At 43.7% G+C, this 27,403-nt stretch overlaps 1 protein-coding gene across 1 annotated transcript in view; it reads left to right on the forward strand.

Moving 5' to 3' along the window:
- The window catches only part of HBS1L (HBS1 like translational GTPase), a 328,487-nt gene that overhangs the window by 262,296 nt on the left and 38,788 nt on the right, over nucleotides 1–27,403 (forward strand). The window contains 3 exon segments of the mRNA XM_030198451.1: nucleotides 22,434–22,551; nucleotides 25,324–25,470; nucleotides 26,484–26,558. Coding sequence (XP_030054311.1) covers nucleotides 22,434–22,551; nucleotides 25,324–25,470; nucleotides 26,484–26,558 — 340 coding nt within the window.

A 27,403-nucleotide genomic window follows, 5' to 3' on the forward strand; every position in this document is an offset into this window, starting at 1 on the left:
TCCTCTCACTTATTTGCCTCCTTTATTGATTATACTCTGGTTTTTCTACCATCAAGATAATTTTAAAACATTCATTCCAATAAAATCATAAAAATTATGATCATATTTTAGTTCTAGGGGCTCTATCTTCATTTAGATAATTTATAGCTAGTTAGTAGGTTTTATTTTTACATGCACTGAATATTCAAACTTTCTTGATCAAATAATGCATGAAAAGGGGCATATATTAGATTTGATAGCCATTTCATATCATAACTCTAGAAATGTAACCTTTCAAATTAATGATTGGCAACCAATCCCATTGACAGATCGTTATTTGTTAGATGTGGTAATTTATTGACAAGGCAAGTTAAAGAGGACTACTCCGGAAAAGATTACTTTAACACTTTTACCAAAGCACAGAGCAAAATAATGTTTACTTAACCAGAGAAATGGCCTCTTCTCTCAGAACTTCTCAGAAAGAAAGTTAAGTGGGACATTTCCTCTCTATAGTTTTGGTTCTTAAGGGGACTGCTTCAAATACACCCTTTGAAGCTAACCCAGTAATTAGATTGCCCTAGTAACCTTTGCAACTATTCTACTTTCTCACTGCTTAATTAACATCAAATTCAGGTCAGTAGCAGTGCTACCTCTCCAGCAGCCAAAGAACAGAAAATAACTTTCTTTTAGGACAAAAAAAAAACTTAATTTAAAAATAGCTCGAGCTTCAACAGGGAACCATAAGCAGTGGCGTTACTCTATCAAATTTAGATGCCTTACACAACAGCTGGGCCGCTGTATTTTGTAAAGTTTTTATCCTTTTATGTAAAGTTTCTTTGCAACCCACATAAATTATGTTGCAGTAGTCCATATGTGATAATATGTGTTTGCACCATTAGCCTAAACTGATCAGGTTCAACGTAATCTCTAATATTCCTCAATTTTCTTAACACCCCAAAACTTTATTGTTTACAGCATGTGTATGTGATTCACAAGTTAAAAAGGTTGTCAAAAATAACATTCACAATTTTAAGCTGAGACTCCAAAATAAGTGATTTCTCTTAAGTATCAGTTCCAATTTAGTGGCAGAATTAAAAGGATTTCCTAATACCAAAAATGCTGTTTTTTTCTATTTTTAGTTTTAGATGATGAGCAAATTCCCAATTTTCCATTAATTGTAAACTCATTTGAATACTAGGTAATATCACTGCCATATCCTTTTTTTTCTTAAATAAAGAACAAAATGATTTAATTACATGCCTCAAGAAATTAACAACATTTGGTATTGTGAATCATTGTTCCTCTATGCTCAATGAATACATTTACACATTTTTAGTGTACTGTGGTAGATTATTTCCTGTCATCGTGTAAAAAATAAAAAAGCATTTCTCTAGAATAGCTTGTTATAACTACTAGGTATCAAGTGATGACCAAAAGCAAAAATATAACAGCTATCCAAAAATATCAACTTTCATTTTGGTTGTTGTTGGGCCCATATGGGAACTTTTACACATTTTATATCAAATGTATTAACATTAGATGGCTAAACCATTCATTGCTTGCAGGAAAGATATCATTTGTTTAATGCATAGTGAAGCCTGCCACAACTGCTTTCTAATGGAGCAATGTTGAGCATTTAGAGCAGTCTATGGTTAACTCGTGAACTTTGCACCAGGTTTCAGAGGGAAAATACAAGCATACTTTTTCTCTGAAAACTGTCCTAGAGAAAGGTTGGTGCAGACACTAGCACCTTCCTTTTCTCCAGGAACATTTTCCTTAAAATCAATCCAATTTATTTATATCTCGTCTATCATACAATTACTAAGCAAATTACAATAAAAACACACAAAACAAACAAAACACATTACAATCTTGCAAATCTAACCAGATATGACACTATAGTCCTTGCAAATCTATATCAATTCCCAAAAATAAATCTCTGGATTACTTCAATAACTCTACTCTAATACCAGAGAATATTACATAAGGACCCCAATAAGTAAGAAGATAAACCAAATACAGTTCTGGGTGATGCGCTAAGATAATACTATATTTAATAAACTAGAGAAGTTCTCAGAGTTACAAATTCACCCAAAACGAGACTCACACTAATGCGTGAGATCTGTAAGGGTGAACAAATTTCTCAATCATAGATCTTCTCGAGGGTGTCTATACTTCCACTAACAAAGGAAAACATTTTTTGTTGTAAAGAACACCCTTCTTCCAATTACATCCCATCAAATATAATAATCACAAATCTCAGAACTGTATATGCTGATCCTATCACTTATTCCCCTAAACCTCCAACACATCTTAAATGAAAGATGTGCTCTAAAAATTCTATAGTACTTCAACAATTTTAAATCTCTCACATCTCTATACTATCTGAAGTATATCTAATCAATCAAAAGAGAAGCAAAAAAACACTTAGCATTTATGTAGTTCAAAAACGATCCTCCTTGATGTTCTGTGGAATGGTCCTTTGTGATCTTCTGTCACCAAATATAAGTGCAATGTAAAATAAAGGCCAGCAATCGCCTAATTAATCCACACTGTTGTCCATTGCTGGCTCAAACGGCTACAATCCATTAATCATAGTCCCAAAGGAAAAAAAGTTCTTTAATGAATGTCGTTTATTAGCTCAAACTGAGCTTCACCACCTCTCTGTCTTCTTGGACTCCCTCCACGGAGATCTCCTCATCCTATATAATAATTCTCACCTCTAACAGGATGTGCTTGGGACCGTGCCTGCCGGAAGTGGTCTGCTAGGCAGGCTGCAGTCATGCACTGACCTCAGTGACATCAGTGACAGACAATTTGGCAAAGCAAAACAATCTGAGTGCTGGCCATTAGGACACAGGGTTGATAGGAGAGTTTTAAAAGACTGAAGGAACTGAAAGTGTTAAATGGGAGGAGGGGGGAGTTCTGAACCACTGAAAGACATGAACATTTGGGAATGGAAAACCATCTGAATGCTGGCCATTAGGACACAGGGTAGATAGGAGAGTTTTAAAAGACTGAAGGAAACGAAAGTGTTAAACTGGAGAAGGGGGGGGGGGGGGGAGTTGTGAATGACTGAAAGACATGCAAATTTGGGACAGGAAAACAATCTCAATGCTGGCCATTAGCACACAGGGTACATAGGAGAGTTTTAAAAGACTGAAGGAACCAAAAGTGTTTGGGGGGGGGGGGGGGGGGGGGAGGGCAAGTTCTGAATGAAAGAAAGAAATGAAAATTTACGCGAGGAACACAATCTGAATGCCGGGCATTTGTACACAGGGTAGATAGGACACTTTTTTTAAAAAATGAAGGACGTGAAAGGTATTACATCTTGGGGGAGGGGTGAGGAGGAAAGCGGTGGGGTATCCGGATACTGGGCGTTAGGGCCACGGGGGTACATAGACTTTTGAAAGCCTTAAGGAACCCAAAGTGTGGGAAGGAGGAGGAAAAGGAGGGGAGGGACATTAGGAACAGGGGAGGGGGCCCTGTCACACACACTCATTCTCACACACCCACTGTCTCACAGACAGTCTCACTCTGTCACACACCTGCACATTCACTCTGGCTCTCTCTCTCAAATATACACACTCCCAGGAAAACCTTGCTAGCGCCTGTTTCATTCGTTCCAGAAACGGGCCTTTTTTTACTAGTAATAAATACTTTTACTCCATTCTAAAATTCACTCTCCTCTCAAACATCATAACAGGAAACATCATAACGAGTCTGACACTGCAGGGTTTCGACAATCTTCTTCAGGAACTCTGTTAGATGATGACGTTTTTTTAAAATGTGGAAAAATGCCTCTCCGCCAAAAGAATTTCTACTACTCCCAGAAAAATGAGTGAAGGCCTCTAAATACTCCCCAAACAGGAAATTATGTCATAATGCAGGTGCCAATCAAAAGCTGCCTGCAAAAACTAAATGAGCGTGTTCCATTCAATCAAATCATTCAATCCTTGTGGTGTCATAGTACCCAATTCAAAGATCCAATATTGTTCTTTCCTATTCAAAATTTGGTCCATATCCCCTCCTCTCGTAGAACCAATCACTTGATCGATAATTAGCCATTTCAACTGTGCAAATTGATGACTAAACTCAACACAGTGTGCTACCACAGGGGCAGCTAATATCTGTCTGTTGATCCTACTTTTATGTTCTGTGAGACGGGTTTTGATCTGTCTCTTCGTTCGTCCCACATAGCATTTATTGCATGGGCATATCAAACCATATACAACGTGTGTTGATTCACAGGTTGTATTGGTTCTATATTATACACTCTATGAGGGAATTTCGGAGAAGTTCAATATGTGCCCTGAATGGTTTGCGCACAGAACTGACTTAACAGGCAAATATAACAATTATAAATACTAATATTGTCATTCAGGTAGTAATAATACATACTTAACAATATTTCTGAAGACAACAGGTAGATCAAGGGAAAGCTTAAATTTTTGCTCTAATTTGGTTCTCCAAGGATTTCATTTGTCTATGGAATCCCATAATGTTTTGTTGCTTGCAAGGGTGAAGAGATTCAAGCGACCCAAGTGAGTCTCCAGCTGAACCAGTCTAACATCCATGTCTTCTGTCATGTCAACTTTGCAGAGAAAATTCACATAACTTACACCAAGCCCTTCAACATCTCCTCTGTTCTTCTAACTACCTTCCATACATCTAGGAGAGACCCTTCCTGATGGGGTTCTCGGTTTATTTTTTATTTTTATTTTTTTTTGTTATATTTGTACCCCGCGCTTTTCCCACTCATGGCAGGCTCAATGCAGCTTACATGGGGCAATGGAGGGTTAAGTGACTTGCCCAGAGTCACAAGGAGCTGCCTGTGCCTGAAGTGGGAATCAAACTCAGTTCCTCAGTTCCCCAGTTCCCCAGGACCAAAGTCCACCACCCTAACCACTAGGCCATTCCTCCACCCCATGCTGTCCTGGATAAGGAACAGCTTTTGGCATAGAAACAGTTGCAGTCCTCTGAAAGGTCAGAGACTGTAATGGGCTAGAATATCCACAGGCCTGTAAGGGAGAGGAACCAGCAGGGGAAAAACCCACCCTAAGAGAAACTAAGGAAGTGATAGGTGCAAGTGGGATAGGCATATCTCCAGTACTCAAAGAGGCCCTGGAATCAGAGGCCTAATAATGGAATCTCAGGAATGCCACCTTTCAACATTACAACGTGTTTGTCCATAGGGCCTTTTATTCTCGACGTACTAATGGAACTGTTCTTGCTCTTTTCCTTCCATTTCTCTATCTATAAATTGCAGTGTCTAGAATTTTAAGGATAAAGTCAAAAGAAAATTCTGTGGGGCTGCTATTCCACAGATACTTCCTGAGCCTGCCTGGGCTTCAAAGGGGTTCCCCTGTGGACATGCTCCCACGATTGTGCACCACAGTCCAGCTCAATCTTATTCCCTGAAGTTGGCCCTTCTTGATGATGTCAATGGCCAACTATCGCTGCTAAAAGCTTTGCCGGGACAGGGTTCTCTCTCTGACGAACATTGGGCCTCCTCCCCCTCTTCCAGGTACCACACTCCCTCTCCCCAGAAAAGGGGCAGTCTGACTCGATCTTATTCCCTGAATTTGTCTCTTTTTGCTGACTTCAGCAGGTCACCTATCACTGTTAGTATCTTATCCTGGGACAGGGCTCCACATCTGAACATTGGCCTCCTGCACCTCCTTTCAGGTAGTGCACCGCCTCTTCCTGCTGCTCCCCGTAATTTTAATTTAATCTTTGTATGCTTTCTTTTGGCCAGACTAACAGAATCGTTTACTATGTAAGAAGCAGAAATTACATAATTATATCACATGATCAAATTAGTAACATGTTTTTATTTATTTTTTTTATTTATTATGACATTTGTATCACACATTATCCCAAACAGAGTTCAGGTTCAGTGTGGCTTACAATCCAGTTATAAGCAGGTGCTATCTCTGTCCCTAGAAGGCTCACAATCTTGGTTTTTGTACCTGAGGCAATTGAGGGTTAAGTGACTTGCCCAGGGTCACAAGGAACTGCAGTGGGAATTTAACCCAGGATGCTGGGATCAATGTCCGCTGCACTAACCATTAAGCCACTCCTCCGCTCCAGTTACATAATTTTGTTATACAACATCTCAATAAAACAGTAGTAGTCAGGATAGAGAGGTACAAATAGTAATTGTAATAACTAATTGTATAGTTATAAGAGAAACAGTGAGGTCCAGGCACCTAGGTAACAGCCTAGTGCTTAAGTATCTCAAGCTCAGATTCCTTTAGTTGTGCAAATACAATCTATGCTACATTAACACGAGCCACACTAGGCTTTCTGAAAGAAACAAGTCTTAAGTCAAGGCTTGAATTTCTTATAGTTGGACTCCAGTCTAAGGTCCCGTAGCAAAGTATTCCAAACAGTGCTATGTAGAATCAAACTAAGCCATTGCAGGTGAGGGTATGGGCAACAGATTTTTAGACATAGAGCATAGTGTATACAGGATCAAAAATTTTCACAAGTTCTCAAGAATCCCCAACAGTATGGTCTATATGTCATCATCAGAATAGGCAACCAATGCTGGTCAGTCAATAAGAGTGTCATGTGGTCATGGTTCCAAACATGATAGAGTAATTTAACAGCTATGTTTTACAGAATCAGCAGTCTAGCTTAGAAAGTACGTGAGTATAGGGCCATGTATGGGTGTATTGCCCAGATTAATCAGAAATGAAGTATGATTTGACAATACGAGAAACTTGAAGATCAAAGTTATCCAGAAGAATGCCTAAAATGAGAGTAGGGTCTTGTACTAATATGGGGACATCTAAGACAGTAGGTGTCAAAGTAGGAGAAGTGGACTAAAGAGCTTTGGATTTGGATGAATTCAGTTTCATTCCAAAAGTTGCAAGCCGAGTAGCCATAGCATTAAAACAATGATTCAATGGGGTAAGGTCAAATCAGCAGTGGGCCAACTCAATATAACAGCTGGTATTATCTGCATAGTAACAGCCAGTGTTCCATGGACCTGTACTAATTAGACCAAAGGGCTAAGATTAAAAAGTAAGCTAACCACAGCTGAATTCTAGGGAACACACCATGGAAGGACATATCTAAATAGGAGGTGGCCCTGCAACTCTCATATTCCTAACCTGCTCAAAAGATAAGCCTTATCCAGATCAAAAGCATCTGATAAGGCCCATGAGACCATGTGAACCTATCAAAATCCAGATTGCTAAAGGTGCAGAGTAACATAGGGTCTGAAGAATCTTTTAAAAGTGGGATTTTATCTTCACATCCTTTCCAGCAAGATGGCACAATGCCGGAACTGAGGCTGTTATTGACCATCATTCAAACATAGGAATCTTTTTGACAGCCACTAAAATCCTTTTCACAGTGCAGTTACTTCATAAGCGCAATCCAGCATTGTAGACCAGCAACTGGAAAGGCAAGAGATTGAGTTGATGCTTTATGCAATTCTGCAACTGGTGGAAAAGTTAAAAGTTCCTGCTGCAAGGAGTACAGTGCACATGAAGGCTCATAACACCAGATTAATGGTGCCAGATCTAAATTGGTAGTGTGGAAGAATGCGCATAATTTTGAAAATGCAAAACTGTGAATATCCTCGCCTCATCTCACCCACCCTAATGCCGCCATTGGGAAGGCGTCTAGATAATGCAGATAGATGTAGGCACATTGAGCTTCAATGTTCCTACCTTTACTCATATAGGATGGACGGGTTTTTTAAAGCTCTTTTACCTGGGTTTTTATTTGGAGAAATGGCTTTAGAAAATTTCCGTGCAAGTGTACTTAGCATGTATCTAGTAATCGAAAAGGAGCAACTGAGAAAAAGAACATAAATTCTAACAATAAATAAATATGAGGAATTCCACTACAAGGTTCAAACAAGTCCTCTTTCTGTAAGGGCTGACAATGGGCTATGATCTTTTCTTAATGCAGTTTTTTACAAACCTATTTACTTTTCTTTTGTGCACTTTTTTTTAGTTATTTTATTTATTCATTTTATATTACATTTATGTCCAATACATAAATGGGAAAGAAAAGAGAAAATATCAATTAAAACAAACATTAAGGAAAAATATCATCTTTGTTAGTCCACATTATTGTCCACAATTTGGGGGATCCAAGATCAGGAAAACAATCTCAAAGAAAATAAGAAAAACACGGAATGGTTAATCTTACAATTCATATTTTCTGAGGGAGGAAGGTTAATCGGTAATTGCAGCCGGTACAGTGGTAACTTAAAGGAAGTTGCTGCAGAGGGTTCTTCATCTGTTCTTTTAACTCCACAAACTCTTATAATTTCCTGGGTTCAACAAACAAGTAATCAGGAAATAAAACACTTACAAGGGAATCGCTCTAGGAAGGTCCCACCTAGGGCAATGATTCTTGGCTTAAAAGCCAAGAGTTCACACCTCCTAGTCTGCGATTCCCTTGATATGTCAGGAAATATATATATCTTTGAACCCAAAAAAACTATCAGCCATATGTCGGAAATACAATTTCAAAACATTGTTCCTATCTAAATCAAAGGCAAAAGTCACTAATAATATAACTCTATATACAGGGTATTTTAGGAAAATGTATATTTCTCAAGTTATTTTTCCTTAATTGGTTCTCCAGAAGTTCCAATTTTTTACAAGAAACATAATTGTCCTTCATTACCAGATTAACTGATTTTCGTAGAGAAACCATTTCCGAAATCAAAGTCTTTATTTTTTTTATCTTGGACTTCCACTTTGTTAGGTAAGTATTGATATAATCACATATTTATTCCTAAAAAAATGTTGACATCTGAAGAAGAGTTATTCACACTCTACAGCACTTCCCATAGTGCATCCATTGTGACATTGTTTGGCTTCACCAGGTCCAATTTCTCCACAGAAACTGCTCCAGATATCTTCGGGGGGAAGAGCTCACTCTCCAATCCCCCAGTTGGTTTATTATCCGCAGTCAATGCTGCGCCAGGACCTCCTCAGATCGCGTGAAAATCCTAACCCACTTCGGGGTTTCCACTGTCAACCTCCATAGCGAAGCGTTACTGTTTCCGGGTCTTGGAGAGGTCATGCCAACAGGGGGACTTAGTCACTCCCTCTCCACTGAGATTCGGCAATAAAGCCTTACTGTTCCCCGAAGCAGGAACCGATATCCCCGACGTTATAACCCCGATTCTCCGAGGACAAGCAGGCTGCTTGTTCTCACTGATGGGTGACGTCCACGGCAGCCCCTCCAATCGGAAACTTCACTAGCAAAGTCCTTTGCTAGCCCTCGCGCGCCCGCGCGCACCGCGCATGCGCGGCCGTCTTCCCGCCCGAAACCGGCTCGAGCCGGCCAGTCTTCTTTTCTCCGCACTCGGTACGGTCGTGTTTTCGCCGTGTCGAGCCCCGGAAAGTCGACCTCGCGCGTCCAATTTGTTTTGAGCGTGTTTTTTTCCTTCGGGAAAGCTTTCTCTTAGTCGGGAAGTGCTCCGGAAACCCCCCGCCGGGTTTCGTGTAAATCCTCCCCGTACTTCCAGCTTTTTGCCCCGGTAAGTTTTCTTTCGTCGTCGGGGTAGGCCTCTTTTCGGCCTCGGTCGAGATTTTTTCTCCCTCTAAATTTTTGGTGCTTCAAATTTCGCCATTTCGGCTTTTGATTTCGCCGGCGTGATTTTTCCGCCCATGACATCGAAGCCTTCCAGCGGCTTCAAGAAGTGCACCCAGTGCGCCCGGGTTATCTCGCTCACTGATCGACACTCGTCGTGTCTTCAGTGTCTGGGGGCCGAGCACCGCCCTCAGAACTGCAGTCTGTGTTCCCTGCTTCAAAGGCGGACTCAGGTAGCGAGACTAGCCCAGTGGAACGTGTTGTTCTCGGGCTCTTCGTCGGCATCGGCACCGGGATCTTCGAGTGCATCGACGTCGTCAGCGTCCAGACCATCTTCCTCGGCCGCCCCTGCATCGAGTGCATCGAGGCATCGAGCCTCTGCATCGGCGCCGAGACATCGGATAGCTGCATCGACGTCGGTGGTACCAGGACCTCGTCTGCTGATGTCGTCGGACGGTGGTGCATCGGGTGGAGTGCAGGTGAGGGCTGTCCATTCCCCTGCTGGTGGCGGTGAGCCCTCGGGTGGGTCTCCTCCTACCCTGAGGGCTCCTGCGGTACAGCCCCCCCGAGATCGACCTTCTTCAGTCTCGGCCCCGAGGAAGCGACGGATGGATTCGACGTCCTCCTCGTCGGTGCCGGGGAGCTCCGGTGACATACTTCGGAAGAAATCGAAGAAGCATCGACACCGGTCTCCTCCCCGTGTCGGCACCGAGAGCTCTGGGTCGCCGAGGGATTCGGCACCCAGCAGGCATCGGCACCGAGAGGACCGCTCACCCTCTGTTCAGGAGGTGTCGATGCGCTCCGCTCTGGACAGCCCGGAACAGCCTCCACGCCCGGAACAGGTTCTGACGTCGACGCCTGCATCGACCTCTCAGCCTTTCTCTGCAGCCACTCTTAACGAGAGCCTCCGGGCCGTTCTCCCAGAGATTCTGGGGGAGCTGTTGCGCCCTACCCCTCCGGTACCGGCGGTGCTTGCGCCACCGGTACCGTCGAGCGTGGCGCCGGCTGGCCCATCGCCCAGGTTGAGGTCCCCGACGTCGGTACCGCGTGCGGTGCCGACCGCGGCCACCTCCCAGGAAGGCTCCCCGACTACGTCGGCGGAGGGAGCTTCGCCGATGCGGGCGAGGGAGTCTACCTCTCGACGCCCCCAGCGTGGACGGGGTTCCACGGAGTCGAGCAGGGCGAGGTTGCAGACACAGGTCCGTGAACTTGTGTCTGACACCGAGGGTGAGGCCTCGTGGGAGGAAGAGGAAGATCCCAGATATTTCTCTGACGAGGAGTCTGAGGGTCTTCCGTCTGATCCCACTCCCTCTCCTGAGAGACAGCTTTCTCCTCCCGAGAGTCTGTCTTTTGCCTCCTTTGTCCGGGAGATGTCTACGGCCATCCCCTTCCCGGTGGTTGTGGAGGACGAGCCCAGGGCTGAAATGTTTGAGCTCCTGGACTATCCTTCTCCACCTAAGGAAGCGTCCACTGTTCCCTTGCACCATGTCCTGAAGAAGACATTGCTTGCGAACTGGACCAAGCCATTAACTAATCCCCACATTCCCAAGAAGATCGAGTCCCAGTACCGGATCCATGGGGACCCAGAGCTGATGCGCACTCAGTTGCCTCATGACTCTGGAGTTGTGGATTTGGCCCTAAAGAAGGCTAAGAGTTCTAGGGAACATGCTTCGGCGCCCCCGGGCAAGGACGCTAGAACCTTAGACTCCTTTGGGAGGAAGGCCTACCATTCCTCTATGCTCGTGTCCAAGATCCAGTCTTACCAGCTCTACACGAGCATACACATGCGGAACAATGTGCGGCAGTTGGCGGGCTTGGTTGATGCTCTTCCCCCTGAGCAAGCCAAGCCTTTTCAGGAGGTGGTCAGGCAGCTGAAGGCGTGCAGAAAATTCCTGGCCAGAGGAGTTTATGACACTTTTGATGTTGCGTCCAGGGCCGCTGCTCAAGGTGTGGTGATGCGCAGGCTCTCATGGCTGCGTGCCGCCGACCTGGAGAATAGAATCCAGCAGCGGATTGCGGACTCGCCTTGCCGTGCGGATAACATTTTTGGCGAAAAAGTCGAACAGGTGGTAGAGTCTCTCCACCAGCGGGACACCGCATTCAACAAGTTCGCCCGCCGGCAGCCTTCAGCTTCTACCTCTACAGGTAGACGATTTTTCGGGGGGAGGAAGACTGTTCCCTATACTTCTGGCAAGCGTAGGTACAATCCTCCTTCCCGACAGCCTGCGGCCCAGGCTAAGCCCCAGCGCGCTCGCTCTCGTCAGCAGCGTGCGACTCAGCAAGGCCCCGCGGCTCCCCAGCAAAAGCAAGGGGCGAGCTTTTGACTGGCTCCAGCAGAGCATAGCCGACATCCAAGTGTCAGTGCCGGGCGACCTGCCTGTCGGAGGGAGGTTGAAAGCTTTTCACCAAAGGTGGCCTCTCATAACCTCCGATCAGTGGGTTCTCCAAATAGTCCGGCAAGGATACACCCTCAATTTGGCTTCAAAACCTCCAAATTGTCCACCGGGAGCTCAGTCCTACAGCTTCCAGCACAAGCAGGTACTTGCAGAGGAACTCTCCGCCCTTCTCAGCGCCAATGCGGTCGAGCCCGTGCCATCCGGGCAAGAAGGGCTGGGATTCTATTCCAGGTACTTCCTTGTGGAAAAGAAAACAGGGGGGATGCGTCCCATCCTAGACCTAAGGGCCCTGAACAAATATCTCGTAAAAGAAAAGTTCAGGATGCTTTCCCTGGGCACCCTTCTTCCCATGATTCAGCAAAACGATTGGCTATGCTCTCTGGACTTGAAGGATGCCTACACACACATCCCGATACTGCCAGCTCACAGACAGTATCTGCGATTTCAGCTGGGCACACGCCACTTCCAGTACTGTGTGCTACCCTTTGGGCTCGCCTCTGCGCCCAGGGTGTTCACAAAGTGCCTAGCTGTGGTAGCAGCGGCGCTTCGCAGGCTGGGGGTGCACGTGTTCCCATATCTCGACGATTGGCTGGTGAAGAACACATCCGAGGCAGGAGCCCTGCAGTCCATGCAGATGACTATTCGCCTCCTGGAGCTACTGGGGTTTGTGATAAATTACCCAAAGTCCCATCTTCTCCCAGTGCAGAAACTCGAATTCATCGGAGCCCTGCTGGATTCTCGGACGGCTCGCGCCTATCTCCCAGAGGCGAGGGCCAACAACTTGTTGTCCCTCGTCTCGCGGGTGCGAGCGTCCCAGCAGATCACAGCTCGGCAGATGTTGAGATTGCTGGGCCACATGGCCTCCACAGTTCATGTGACTCCCATGGCCCGCCTTCACATGAGATCTGCTCAATGGACCCTAGCCTCCCAGTGGTATCAGGCCGCCGGGGGTCTAGAGGACGTGATCCACCTGTCCACGAGTTTTCTCTAATCCCTGTTTTGGTGGACGATTTGCTCCAATTTGACTCTGGGACGTCCCTTCCAAATTCCTCAGCCACAAAAAGTGCTGACCACGGATGCGTCTCTCCTGGGATGGGGAGCTCATGTCGATGGGCTTCACACCCAAGGAAGGTGGTCCCTCCAAGAAAGCGATCTACAGATCAATCTTCTGGAGTTGCGAGCGATCTGGAACGCTCTGAAGGCTTTCAGAGATCGGCTGTCCCACCAAATTATCCAAATTCAGACAGACAATCAGGTTGCCATGTACTATGTCAACAAGCAGGGGGGCACCGGATCTCGCCCCCTGTGTCAGGAAGCCGTCAGCATGTGGCTCTGGGCTCGCCGTCAAGGCATGGTGCTCCAAGCCACATATCTGGCAGGCGTAAACAACAGTCTGGCCGACAGGTTGAGCAGGATTATGCAACCTCACGAGTGGTCGCTCAATTCCCGTGTGGTGCGACAGATCTTCCAGGCGTGGGGCACCCCCCTGGTGGATCTCTTCGCATCTCAAGTGAACCACAAGGTCCCTCAGTTCTGTTCCAGGCTTCAGGCCCACGGCAGACTGGCGTCGGATGCCTTCCTCCTGGATTGGGGGGAAGGTCTGCTGTATGCTTATCCTCCCATACCTCTGGTGGGGAAGACTTTGTTGAAACTCAAGCAAGACCGAGGCACCATGATTCTGATTGCTCCCTTTTGGCCGCGTCAAATCTGGTTCCCTCTTCTTCTGGAGTTATCCTCCGAAGAACCGTGGAGATTGGAGTGTTTTCCGACCCTCATCACGCAGGACGAAGGGGCTCTTCTGCATCCCAACCTCCAGTCCCTGGCTCTCACGGCCTGGATGTTGAAGGCGTAGACTTTGCCTCTTTGGGTCTGCCAGAGGGTGTCTCCCGCATCTTGCTTGCTTCCAGGAAAGACTCCACTAAGAGAAGTTACTTCTTTCATTGGAGGAGGTTTGCCGTCTGGTGTGACAGCAAGGCCCTAGATCCTCGCTCTTGTCCTACACAGACCCTGCTTGAATACCTTCTGCACTTGTCTGAGTCTGGTCTGAAGACCAACTCCGTAAGGGTTCACCTTAGTGCAATCAGTGCATACCATTACCAAGTGGAAGGTAAGCCGATCTCAGGACAGCCTTTAGTTGTTCGCTTCATGAGAGGTTTGCTTTTGTCAAAGCCCCCTGTCAAGCCTCCTACAGTGTCATGGGATCTCAATGTCGTTCTCACCCAGCTGATGAAACCTCCTTTCGAGCCACTGAATTCCTGCCATCCGAAGTACTTGACCTGGAAGGTTATTTTCTTGGTGGCAGTTACTTCGGCTCGTAGAGTCAGTGAGCTTCAGGCCCTGGTAGCCCAGGCCCCTTACACCAAATTTCATCACAACAGAGTAGTCCTCCGCACTCACCCTAAGTTTCTGCCAAAGGTCGTGTCGGAGTTCCATCTGAACCAGTCAATTGTCTTGCCAACATTCTTTCCCCGTCCTCATTCCTGCCCTGCTGAACGTCAGCTGCACACATTGGACTGCAAGAGAGCATTGGCCTTCTATCTGGAGCGGACACAGCCCCACAGACAGTCCGCCCAATTGTTTGTTTCTTTTGATCCCAACAAGAGGGGAGTGGCTGTAGGGAAACGCACCATATCCAATTGGCTAGCAGATTGCATTTCCTTCACTTACGCCCAGGCGGAGCTGGCTCTTGAGGGTCATGTCACGGCTCATAATGTTAGAGCCATGGCTGCGTCGGTAGCCCACTTGAAGTCAGCCACCATGGAGGAAATTTGCAAAGCTGCGACGTGGTCATCTGTCCACACATTCACATCTCATTACTGCCTGCAGCAGGATACCCGACGCGACAGTCGGTTCGGGCAGTCAGTTCTTCAGAACCTGTTTGGGCTTTAGGATCCAACTCCACCCCCCGAGGGCCCTGTTTGTTCTGTTCCAGGCTACACTCTCAGTTAGTTGGTAAATTTTTTAGGTCAATCGCAGTTATGTCCTCGCCGTTGCGAGGCCCAATTGACCAATGTTGTTGTTTTGAGTGAGCCTGGGGGCTAGGGATACCCCATCAGTGAGAACAAGCAGCCTGCTTGTCCTCGGAGAAAGCGAATGCTACATACCTGTAGAAGGTATTCTCCGAGGACAGCAGGCTGATTGTTCTCACCAACCCGCCCGCCTCCCCTTTGGAGTTGTGTCTTCCCTTGAAGTGTATTGTCTTGCTACATACTGGACTGGCCGGCTCGAGCCGGTTTCGGGCGGGAAGACGGCCGCGCATGCGCGGTGCGCGCGAGGGCTAGCAAAGGACTTTGCTAGTGAAGTTTCCGATTGGAGGGGCTGCCGTGGACGTCACCCATCAGTGAGAACAATCAGCCTGCTGTCCTCGGAGAATACCTTCTACAGGTATGTAGCATTCGCTATCTCTCCAAAGTAGACTGAGAAGTGGTGGGAACCCCAGCTGTGTTCGAGGAGGACAACACCACGGCTTTGCCTTTCTTCTTCCCCATTCTCTGGGGAGCGCGCCTACTTCTTCAGGTATTCTGGAGTAAAACGGGAACTCAACTAACGTACATCCTCCCTCGACGCCATCTTGGATCCTCCAATTTGGGACACTCTTTGTCTGGTTTCTCCTCAGAGGCCTGTCTGATATGGGTAACCCTTCAGCATAGCCCTCTGAGTCATTGAAACACGGAAGCCCCTCCACCATTCTTTTGTGCACTTTATCGTGTATCTGTTATACAGGGCTGTGAAGAAAACCTGTGATTCTGGAATTTTATGCACAAATTAGGGGGTTTGGATGCATGTTAACACCAAAAGGAATTTTAGAATTACAGCAGTAAATGGAACAAATACTGGAAATTTAAAAGTTAAGAAAGTGAACTTTAATTCTGACTCTTTAAATATAGTTTCAGAGACAGGAAATGTAGCATGTGCCTTCACAGTATATATTCCAGCAAATAGTTTAATAGATTAGCATTGGCCTTGTGCTCATTCTTGGTGTATAACTGATAAATTCACTTATGTTTATTAATATTAAGTACTTGTATGTGCATGTTAAGTTTCACTTTAATATTTTTTTTCATCCTGAGTACTCTCTTTTTGTTAAGTTAGTTATGAGTCATTTCCTTTCTGCTGTTACTAGTAAGAAGTTGGTGGAGTTATGTTTTATATGTCTGATGTTTAAGTGGTTACAATATCATTTTATTAGTCTGAGAGGAGTGGAAGAAAGGCAGGTACTGAAGAATTTAGTTTTCCTGTTATTGTGAACACTGAAAAAATAGAAATTGAGGGAAAATATCTTGACCAATAGTGAACCACTCTGGTTCAGCAGGGAAAATCAGCCAAGTGCCATGCACCTGAAAAAAATCTTCATGCTGGCGTTGCTAGGCTGGAGTTTTATGCAGATGGATTTAGTATAGCCCCCAGGCTCTTTTCTTCCTTCCACCCCTGTGTGTGCATAGGAATTTGCATGTGTTCAAAGGCATGTCACCCCTATTTTCTGGAAAATGGCCGGTGACAGGCTGCAAGAGAAACTGCCTATGATTAAACTGTTCACCTCAATTTGAAAATATGACTTATGATTCCTTAATGGATCCGCCATGTTGTTTTCTGTTACACTGTCCCCTGGGGAAATGGTCAAAGCTCAATATAAATGTTATGATTTTATTGAAATGAATTTTTAAAAGTATGATCATATTTTAGTTGTAGGGGATCTTAAATTTCATTTAGAGAATTTGTCAGACCCAAAGAGCTGGTTTAGTAGGTTTTTTACATGTACTGAATTTACAAACTTTTAGTCATCAAATAATGCATGAAAAGGGGCATATATTAGATTTGTTATCCATTTCACATCATAATTCTAGAAAGGTAACATTTCAAATTGATTGGCAACCAATTCCACGAACAGATCATCATTTGTTAGATTTGGTTAATTTATTGACAAGACTAGTTAAAGAGGTAGTACTCAGGAAAAGACTAACACTTAGACCTACCCTAAAAGCTATAGGTTTTTGGAGAAAGGTTGATGAAAAACTTCAGGATGAGAATCAGCCAGTAATAGTTTTAATAGATAATTGGAATTCAATTAGTACTGAAATATTAGATGAGCTTGCACCTTTAAAAAGGAAAACAAAAGTTGAGGGATTCTTCAAAATGGTTTACTAAAGAATTACTATTATTTTATCATTTAATAACTCAATAGCATGCTGTACACAGTCATATTAAATTCTTTAGTTTAAGGTAAAAGAGACTTCAGATCCCCGGTGCTGTTCTTTCTCTTTTGAACAGTGCCACTCCGCTATGCCACTGGGGTTTTTTTTGTTTTGTTTTTTTTTAGCTTTCCCAAAGCAGTATCATGCAGGAATCCTCATCAGTCTGGTCTACCTCTTTTTTTATGTTTTTCAATTTTTCTATATATACATTCACAATCTTGGCACTTATCTTTTTCTTTGGGCGTTTTTTCTTTCTGGTCAGTTCGCTCTACAGCGAGCTCCTGTTTCGCTTTGGCTTCGTAAGGAGCTGAACCTTTATTTAAGTTGCCCTGAAACCAAGCAAATTGTATTCAATATCAAGCTGTGTACTTATTTTATCATGTAGAAAATTAGAAAGGAAAACTCATATATTGGAGGACAAGATAGACTAGAAAAAAAAACAAATTAAGGAATCTAAAGCTCAAATAGTTCTTAGGAAAAAAGAATTCTATTTTGAAGTATGAGGAAAGTACAAATTAGTCGATGGTTTAATTAAGGTAAACAATTTGCTATTACCAGGTATGGCTGATCAATTAGTGAATTATTTGACTACGAAGGTGGAAAGCCTTATGAGAACAGTTGGAAAATGATATAATTTATAATAAGTTGTCAGCTACAATTAAACTGATTCCAACGGTTAGGATTTGGTCTAATTTCAATTATATGACTTAATTGGTAGTTGAATTATTGTTAAAGAAATACCTTAGATCTTCATGTATATTGGATACTTGTCCAAGTTATTTGATGAAAACCAGATCTCCTTTATTTACTCATGCCATGGAGAATTAGCTAAATCATATGTTTCAGGAATGCCTATTCCCCAGGACTTGTGATAATCGTTTTAACCCCAATACCTAAAAATCCCAAAGGAGACATGTCAGAGGTTGTTAATTATAGACCAGTCGCCTCCATTCCATTGTTTGCGAAGGTCATAGAGGGATGGGTGGTGGGGCAACTGGAGAAATAGTTGGATAATTTTGACATTTTACATCGTGCCAAATCTAGTTTCATTATGAATTCAGTACAGAGATAGTTTTGGGTTCCTTTATTAATCAAAGTAGGTTATTACTAAGTTAGGGACTGTAAACTTTAATAATGCAGTTTGACCTATCGAGCGCTTTTGATCTGGTTGATCAAGATACTATGATTTTCACATTGAGTAAAATTGGAATAACTGGAAATGTCTTAGATTGGTTTTGTGTTTTTTTTTTTTTGTTATATAGATTGTATAGGGTAAGGATGCAAGGAACCCTTTTCACACCATGGCATGCTAAATGTGGGGTCCTTCAGGGATCTCCTTTGTCCCTCGTAATGTTCAATGTTTTATTGTACTCGCTGGGCAGACATCTAGAGTAGTTGGGGGTCGATATGTACATCTATGCAGATGATATTTTAATTATGTTCCCCCCTCCCCAAGATCAAGGAAATATATTGGCTAAGATAAAGGAAAGTTTAGAGGTAATAGAAAACTGGACAAAATTGCATAAATTAAATTGAGATAAAACAAAATTTCTATTAATTGGACAATCAGAAAATATTTGGTTCTCTTGATTTTTCTGTATTAATACTGTTAATTATAAGATGGTGTTTTCTACAAGGATTTTGTGTGTTCAAGTAGACAATGGGACTCATTTTCGAAAGAGAAGAACATCCAAAAAGTGTCATAAAGCAGCATTTGGACCACTTTCTTCTCAAAACATCCAAATCGGTATTTTCAAACCCTATTTTATAGGCGTTTTATCTATGCAATTTGTCTGCAGTGCATCCAGATCACAAAGGGGTGTGTCAGTGGCGGGCTTAGATATCAGCTGATGAGGACTATTCAGGTACATGTTTAAATGCAGCTGCTAGTGTAAATCTAAGCCCATATAATTATGTGTGGAACAGTTGCTTCCCTGAGTTGGAGAGAGTAGGACTGGTGCTCCTCTGCTTTCCGAGCCATCTTAGAACTGCCTAGAAGCTAGGAGAAGGGGCCATTTGTTTTTTTTTGTTTGTTTCTTTTTATTGCCATTGGCTCAGATTTTGGGTTTGTGGCAAATATCCTTCCAGGTACTTGTCATGTGAATTGGCCACTGTTGAAGCAGGATTCTGTGCTTGATTGACCTTTGGTCTGATTCTGTATAGCAATTCTTATCTTTTTATGGTAAGATCAGCTAATTGGCAGGGTGCCTGGAAGGAGGCACAGAGAAGCAGTGGGGGGGTTTGAGGAAGCCCACAAATGTGCTAGCTGCTAGATAGAAATGCAGCTGCAGAGCAATGAGTTCAGTTCCCTGTCTTAAATCTACTAAAGTGTGGATGAAATGTAACCTGGAAAAATTTTTTATCTTTGGGCTATAATTTTGCTATATACAGAAGCTAGGTCTGGGAACTAAATCCAAGCATCCACATGGCAGCTGCCTATAATTTCTATTTTAGATGAAGATAAAATGTATCTGCTATAATAATGAGTTACCTTATCACTGCAATTATTACTTACTAGTAAAAAAGGCCCGTTTCTGTATGTAATGAAACGGGCGCTAGCAAGGTTATATTCAAATGTTGATTGTTGTTAAGCAAGCAGTGAATTGAAAAGTTCAGTAATGAGGAATGATTGTGAAGGGTGTATAATGAGGAAGATGGTCCATGAGTTTCTTCTGTTTTTGTTTTGTCCCCTTTTTAAAATTGTAAATCATGTGTTGCCCTGTCCTATCCCCATGTGCACCAACCCCCTCCCCATGTCCACCAGTTGTTGACACAGTGTGACTATGTCTGAGTGTGTGTATGACAGAGATATTGTGTGTGTGTTTTCTTGTAGTGTCTATGTTTGAGAGAGTGTGTCTATTTCTTGTTGCAGGCCCCACCGTTCCGTCGGAGGTGCAGGCCCCCCTACCTAGCGAGCGTCCCTTCCCTGCTTACTGTTACTCCATAGTTGAGCGCGATGCCCTGCACAGTGGTAATTTTGTAGGGACCCTGTGTTCCGCGTCAGTGGTAGTAAAAAAGGGCCGTTTCTGTAAGAAATTAAACGGGAGCTAGCAAGGTTGTTCCTTGGAGTGTGTATGTTTGAGAGAGTGTGTGTGAGAGTGACTGAGAGAGAAAGAGAGAGTGAATGTGCGAGTATGTGTTTGTTACAGAGAGTGAGACTGTGTGCGTGTGTGTCTGTGAGAGGGAGTGTTTGTGGGAATGAGAGTATGTGCCAGGGTGCCCCCACTCCCTCCCTCCCTGCCTGCCTGCCAGGGGCACCCCTCCCTCTGTCCCTGCCAGGTGCGAGTGTGTGTTTGTGACAGAGAGAGAGAGAGAGTGTGTGAGAATGAGTGTGTGTGCCAAGGTGGCCCCCCTCCCCCAGGGTGCCCTCCCTTCCTCCCTCCCTGCCAATGTTCGAGTGTGTGTTTGTGACAGAGAGAGAGTGAGACTGTGCGAGTGTGTCTATGAAAGAGAGTGTTTGTGGGAATGAGAGTGTGTGCCAGGGGCCCCCCTCCCTCTCTCCCTGCCAGGTGCAAGTGTGTGTTTGTGACAGAGAGTGAGTGAGTGTGTCTGTGAGAGAGAGAGTGTGTGCGTGGGAATGAGTGTGTGTGTGTGAGAATGAGTGTGTGTGCCAGGGTAGATCCCCTCCCTCCCTCCCCCCCTGCCAATGTGCGAGTGTGTGTTTGTGACAGAGTGAGACTGTGTGCGAGTGTGTGTGTATGAGAATGAGAGTGTGTGCCAGGGTGGCCCCCATCCCCCGGGGGCCTCCTCCCCCAGGGTCACCCCTCCTTCCCTCGCTCTAAGTTCCAGGTTCTTCCCTCCCTCCCAGTTCCATGGTTCCCCTCTCCCTCATGGTTCCAGAGTACCCTCTCTCTCCCTCCCTTTCTCTTACTTCCAGGGTCGTCGTACCCCCCTCCCAGTTCCAGGTTCATCGCTTCCCTCCCTCCCTCCCTCGTGATAACTTTTTTTTATGTTGAGCCAGTGTAGTTTTTGTTGTTTCTGTTCAGTGACAGCTTGTTTCTGCTACACACCCACCTCCTCTTCCTCTGGCTCTCCCTGGCACTTGATCCACGTTCGTCCCTACTCCTCCCCCTGCCTGCTAGCAGGCGCGCGCGCCTCAACGCTGTTACCAACGATAGAGGGAGAGCGGGCGGGCGGTCTCTGACACTCAGCTAAAGCCCTTCTCCCAGCTCAGCGCGGAAGGGCTTCTAAAAGCCTCCTCACGCTCCCCGGGTGTGCTGTCACTTTATCAGCATGTTTCCCTACTCCTCCCCCTGCTTGCTAGCAGGCGCGTGCGGGACGGAGGAGAAGCCGTTACCGACAACGGAGGGAGAGTGGGCGGTCGGTCTCGGACACTCCGCTAAAGCCCTTCTCCCAGCTCAGTGGGGAATGACTGCCAAAAGCCTCCTCTGCTCGCTCCCCGGGTGTGCAGTTTGAAGGTTAGCAGCGCACGGAGCTCTGACAGGTATTGCGCGGGACAGCTGAGGGGCGTGCGCTGTATCTCTCTCTGTCTCGTGCGCTGTACTTGTGGTCCAATAGGTCGGCAGCGGTCGGTTTTTTCCTTTATTCTCCCCTGCACAGCGGTAACTTTGGAGGGAGGCTGTGGTCCGCGTCTGTGGTGGAGGGCGGGCATTGAGCGCATCAGGCAGTCGCATGCCTTTTCTGTTGTTTTGGGGGTTTTTTGTTGCTGTCAAATTTGCGCGTGCCGGTTTTGGGGGGGTGTTGAATCAGCTGTGAGGGGTTTTTTCCACCGGGTGCGCGTCATATTAGCAACGGTGACGTCAGCCTGATTTCGGAGCCTAGCTCACCAACTCTGAAGGAGCTACGGTCCCAGGTAGCCAGATTAGAACGTTGGAGGTGCGTTTTATTATATAGGATTAGCAGACTACTTCATCTCAATTTGCTGCCATTTATTCTATTCCTTTTTGTCTGGACTACTTGTTCATTGCTTCACAAAAGGAGCCTAGAACCGACATGACCTTTGTATTCTTTTGAGATTTCTCTTCATATGGAGCCAGACTTGGAACCAGACTTGGTTACTTTGGTTGCTTGGATAGCACGGCAAGTACTGCTCCAAACAAGTGCCTCTTAAGTTGTAGAATGCAATGCACAAATTAAGAACAGTATCAGATATCCTTTCTGGGAATTACAAGTGTCACTCGGTGATGCATTGAGTTAAAACTTAATAAGCAAGACTTGGGACACAAGCCTGATTTTTTTTATTCATGGGCAAGTGCTGTTAGATGTGATGTGAGCAAACATTCATGCTGCAATATGTATGTTTCTGAACTTTTCTTATTTGCATGTTTTGCTGAAGGGGAGTAACCATGGATGTGGGCATGACTAAATTTGAGACAAAAACTAAAGTTATTACGTTGATGGATGCTCCTGGACACAAAGATTTTATCCCTAATATGATCACAGGAGCAGCTCAGGTAAGGATGGTCACTAGTGCATCCCTACGCTTGTCATGTGGTAACACTTGTTTTAAATCTATTAAAAAGGTTGAAATGTTTGCATCCATTTCTCCTGAATATAATCAATTTTAGAATCCACTATGCTGCCATGGCATGAAATGGAAATGAGTTCACAGCAAAACAGGAGGAATATCTCTATGAGGGTCAAAAGCAGAAGCAGGAAAGTAGAGGACTACACGGGCTTCCACGCAGGGAGTGTTGAACAATACAAACTTTATTGGCAACAAACAAAAACCCGACATGGGGCTGCATTATGGTGGGCATACCAGCCTGCCTCTGGTCAAGTACAGCACTTCAGTGAAGCCAAAGCTATATCAAGTGCCTGCAATGAAACTGTTCTGGTTTGGCTGAACACAAAGTAAGTTCAGCACATACGACACGGAGACAGACGTCTTAGCGCCAAAATTGTGCTCAGTGAATCATGTATGAACCAGAGAGCACGGTGAGAGAAATTCTTTCCCTCCTGAGGCAGCAGTTTGGCACTGTGAAACGGTGGCCAACATCAAGAGAAACTGTAGTTTTGGATTGATTCTGGTCCTTTGGATTTTGAACAGATTTAGTGAAGTTGTTTCAAGAGAGTTATATCTACTTCACTTCTCTCGTGTATACCATGTTTATGTAGACACATGCATGCCAGCTATTCAGTATATTTTAGGGCCAAAACTCTGGAATGAATTGCCTCCCTCTTTAAGATCCGAACTTTTGGGGCTCAGTAATAGAGAGAGTTTCTGTTTTGTTTTTTTTCCCCTTCCTCCTGGTTTATGTTGTATTGTTTAGATGGGTATGGTTGAACTGATATGATAGAGGCTTTTCCGTCATATATTTGGAGTACTTTTCTGTTTTATATATTATTCTATTATTAATATTTATTTATTTTACTTATTGTAAAGTGCCTTGACCTGCTTGTTCAGATAGGGTGGTATATCAAATTTTAATAAACATATTCTTTAAGTATGCGCCAAGATGCAGTGGCACATAATTTGCATGTGGGTGTTCACATTGGTGTAGTTCAAGCAGTTCTATAAAGGATGGTAAAAATTAGGCACCCAAGATCTGTGCACTAAGATAGTATTCTATAACAGCATCTGGGAACCCAGATTAAATTGTAGAATAGAGCCTAAGTTGGCATTTAGGCACCAACATACCAGTGCTTGTCGATCTTTTTGTGGCCATGACTCCATCATAGTGACCAAATAAAATTATGTGACCCCCCTCCCCCAAGACGTGCAGAATAATGATTCACCCAGGCCGTAACCCCTACACTTTCTAAAGAACTCCTTGACTTCAAATCCATGACCCTTAAATAGATCACACCTTTATCACTTTGACTGGTACTAATGTGGACCAAGGACCCAGAATGTTCTTCCTGTTGCTGCATAGGAAAGACATTATGGTGTTCAGCTACATATTATCTATAAATGCCCAGGGGACATATTTACCAATCACATACTTCTGATGGGAAATTTTCTAACATTTCTAGGTATAAGAACATAAGAGAGAACCTTGCAGGGTCAGATTAGGTCTTTTGAAATTGGCTGCTGTTGGAGACAGGATACTAATCTGGGTCACTTTGGAAGTATTTGGCAGATCATAAAGGTGAAATTAATTTCCTGTTGCTTGCTCTCAGAAGTAAGAAGTGTTGACCACTAGGTTTGTGTGCCTAACAATAATGAATGTACCCTTTAGAAACTTAACCAAATCTATTTTAAATTCTATTTAAAGAAATAAATGTGAGAAGCTGAGAGAGGAGGAGTGTCAATAGATCAACCAGCTTCCTTTCATAGTGTGCATCAACTTCCACACTCACCTAAGTAAAAGCAATATTTTAAAACCAGCAAAGACCCTACCCTCAGACTTATTATCTATTGTGTAGGCAGTGGGACGAAGTAGACTCAGAATCTGTCTGTATCCATCAGTCGTGTTTCAGTCACAAACAGCTCAGTCGCACTATATAGTGTAGCTTTATTTTCATTTCAGATGCAGTCCATCCTAAAGTTAAAGAATTGTTGACTTGGATATATCTAGGTCTACTGATTTTAGGTTTTAACCAATGAACACCAAGGCAAAAAAAAAGGGGAGGGGGTTATTGGATAAGCACTGGAAAAGCATTGCATCCCTGAGTTATTTTGTTTACTCAGTTTTTATGCCTTGTCTGCACTGACACTTCTTAAGTGACACAAATATACTACTACTACTATTCATTTCTATAGTGCTACTAGACATAGGCTGTATACATTATATGCCAGTACTTTTTCTGTCCCTAGAGGGCTCACAATCCTAAGTTTTTATACCTGGGGCAATGGAAGGTTTAGTGACTTGCCCTAAGGTCACAAGGAGCTGCAGTGGGAATCAAGCCCAGGTCGTCAGGATCCGAAGCCTGCTGCACTAACCATTAGGCTACTCCAGAAAACGTACCCAGCAATAGTCCTTGCAGCATAAAAACACCAATAAAAGCAGATTTTTGTACCCTCAAAGAACCCCTAATTAGCTGGAAAATAAACATCTAAATTTAAATTATATGTGCACCTGGTTATATCAAAGTCTCACTTGAAGAGCTGGCTGAGTATTAGGCTACTTTCACATTTTGATGAAAGCACACGACTAGCATGCGGTAACAGCTGAATTGACCATTACTAATAACTGTTTGTATTAACTAATAGGTAAAATTATCTTGTTTTATACACTATTTAAATTTTTTTAAATCATATTCCTATTTACACTTTTTCACAGGCTGATGTGGCCATTTTGGTTGTAGATGCCAGTAGAGGAGAGTTTGAAGCTGGGTTTGAGGCTGGTGGGCAGACACGAGAGCATGGACTTCTGGTTCGCTCTTTAGGAGTAACGCAGCTGGCAGTTGCAGTCAATAAAATGGATCAGGTATGAATTCTTAAATTAAAACTGAGCCCTTCATTCCCTCCATTTTTATCCTAAGTGCCATGCCATCCGTTGGATGTTGCTTATATGAGGCTGAAATACTTCTGTGAGAAACAAAGAATGACCAGAAAGGTCAGTTTTACTTCCCATGCCCATTCCTAATCCTCTGACCTCTGTTTGTTCACTAACATCTGGAAAGAGAGTAAGTTAAGGGATCAGGTTCTCTCGTCTCCTACCCATTTCCACCCTTCCCTCAGGCATTTTTTGTGGGGTGACTTTCCTATAAGTTGTATATAACAAGTATAATCATATTAGCTATAAAAAAAAGAGAGAGAGAGAGAGAGAAAACAAGGCACACGTGCTGCTTTATTTTTATTTTTTGTTCTCAGCAAGTAAAATTTTTATTTCCAGTGATATAGCCATAGATGGGCCCAGGTGAGCAGGGGCCCACTGGGATTAGAAAGCAATGTTGCTTTCAACATACAAAACCTTGTTTATTGTATAATAAGTGTTCTAACCATATCGGGGGTACTGGGCCTTTTTGTTTTTAACCTCTGTTGATTTTATAACTGCTACTTAATGCTCTGTCTTTTGTTTCTTCTCTCTCCTAGTCCAGAACACAGTTTTCTGACATTCCCCCAGTTTTTGGGTGATTTTGAGAAAAGTACTCATTTGTTTTACTTTCTCTGTGACTTCGTAATAGGTTCTCATTTCTTGTGTACCTTGTTAGCACATTGCAGCTTTCTCTACTCAACACTATGTGTAGCAACTTTGTTGTCTTTTGACGATTATAGGAACGGGGATGGGTGGTAGTAGGGTGTTTACAAAATCGGGATCATAAGCATCTTTTGTCTGTTGTGTTTTATGGTTCTTTGCTTCTGTGTTATTAATTGTTTACATATAGCATACTGTAATCTTTGCATTGTGATCTTTTACAGCATTTGCTGTACTGTTACTTTAATTCTGATAAAAATTGTTAAAACTTAGTTACCTTGTACCACAAATTTGATTTGCAGGTGAACTGGCAGCAGGAAAGATTTCAGGAAATAACCAGTAAACTTGGACATTTTCTTAAACAAGCAGGCTTTAAGGTAAAATACTTCCATAAGGGTGTGCTGGTTCCCTTCCTCTCCCCATTTTTTTAATGACCCTAGGGGGTATTTCGTAAAACATTTTCTGCCTGTAAAGCATGTTCAAAACATAGAAAATGTTTTTCATAAAATATGTGTTAAAATATGTGCTTGTAAATACATTTGCCAACAAGATGGTACATATTTATATATGTGGAATCTGTTGATGGAGGATGTAGTCAAAGCGATTTATCACAGCAGGCTTCAGAGGAGGTTTGAACAAGCTCCTGGAGGAAAAGGCCATAAAAAATGTAATAACTTTCCTAGAAATTAACTATAAGAAATAGAGCAACGTTTTGGGATTTGCTGAGTACTTGTGACCTGGACTTAGCACTATCACAGACAGGAAGCTTGACTCAATGGACCTTGGTCTGACCCAGCATGGATTTTCTTAAGTTACATGCGCTGGGTTTGGTTATTCTCAGGAGTGTAGTTTAGGTAGAATAGGGTGAAGTTGTGATGTATGCACATATTTTATAAAACGTGCAAGTACTTGTATAGAATGCATGCACACATTTATACCTTCTTTAGAGCCGGTGAGAATTTGATACATTATTTTCATTTGTGGTTCTGGGAAACTGTTTTGTAAAGGCACATACCTTTGTTGCTTTTATTTAAAAAAAAAAAAAAAAAGGCTTAAAATGGTTGCCTTTTTGTACTTTTATGTGCCCATTTATAAAATGACCTCTTTAGAAGCTATTGAGACAGATAAAAGAACTATTTGAAAATTGTTCACCTTGTGAGACTGATTTTATAAGGCATTTCTGTGTATAAAAATTGTGGATTATAAACTTTCCCATGGTTTA

The sequence above is a fragment of the Microcaecilia unicolor genome, chromosome 3 (genome assembly GCF_901765095.1).
Source record: "Microcaecilia unicolor chromosome 3, aMicUni1.1, whole genome shotgun sequence".
Lineage (NCBI taxonomy): Eukaryota > Metazoa > Chordata > Amphibia > Gymnophiona > Siphonopidae > Microcaecilia > Microcaecilia unicolor.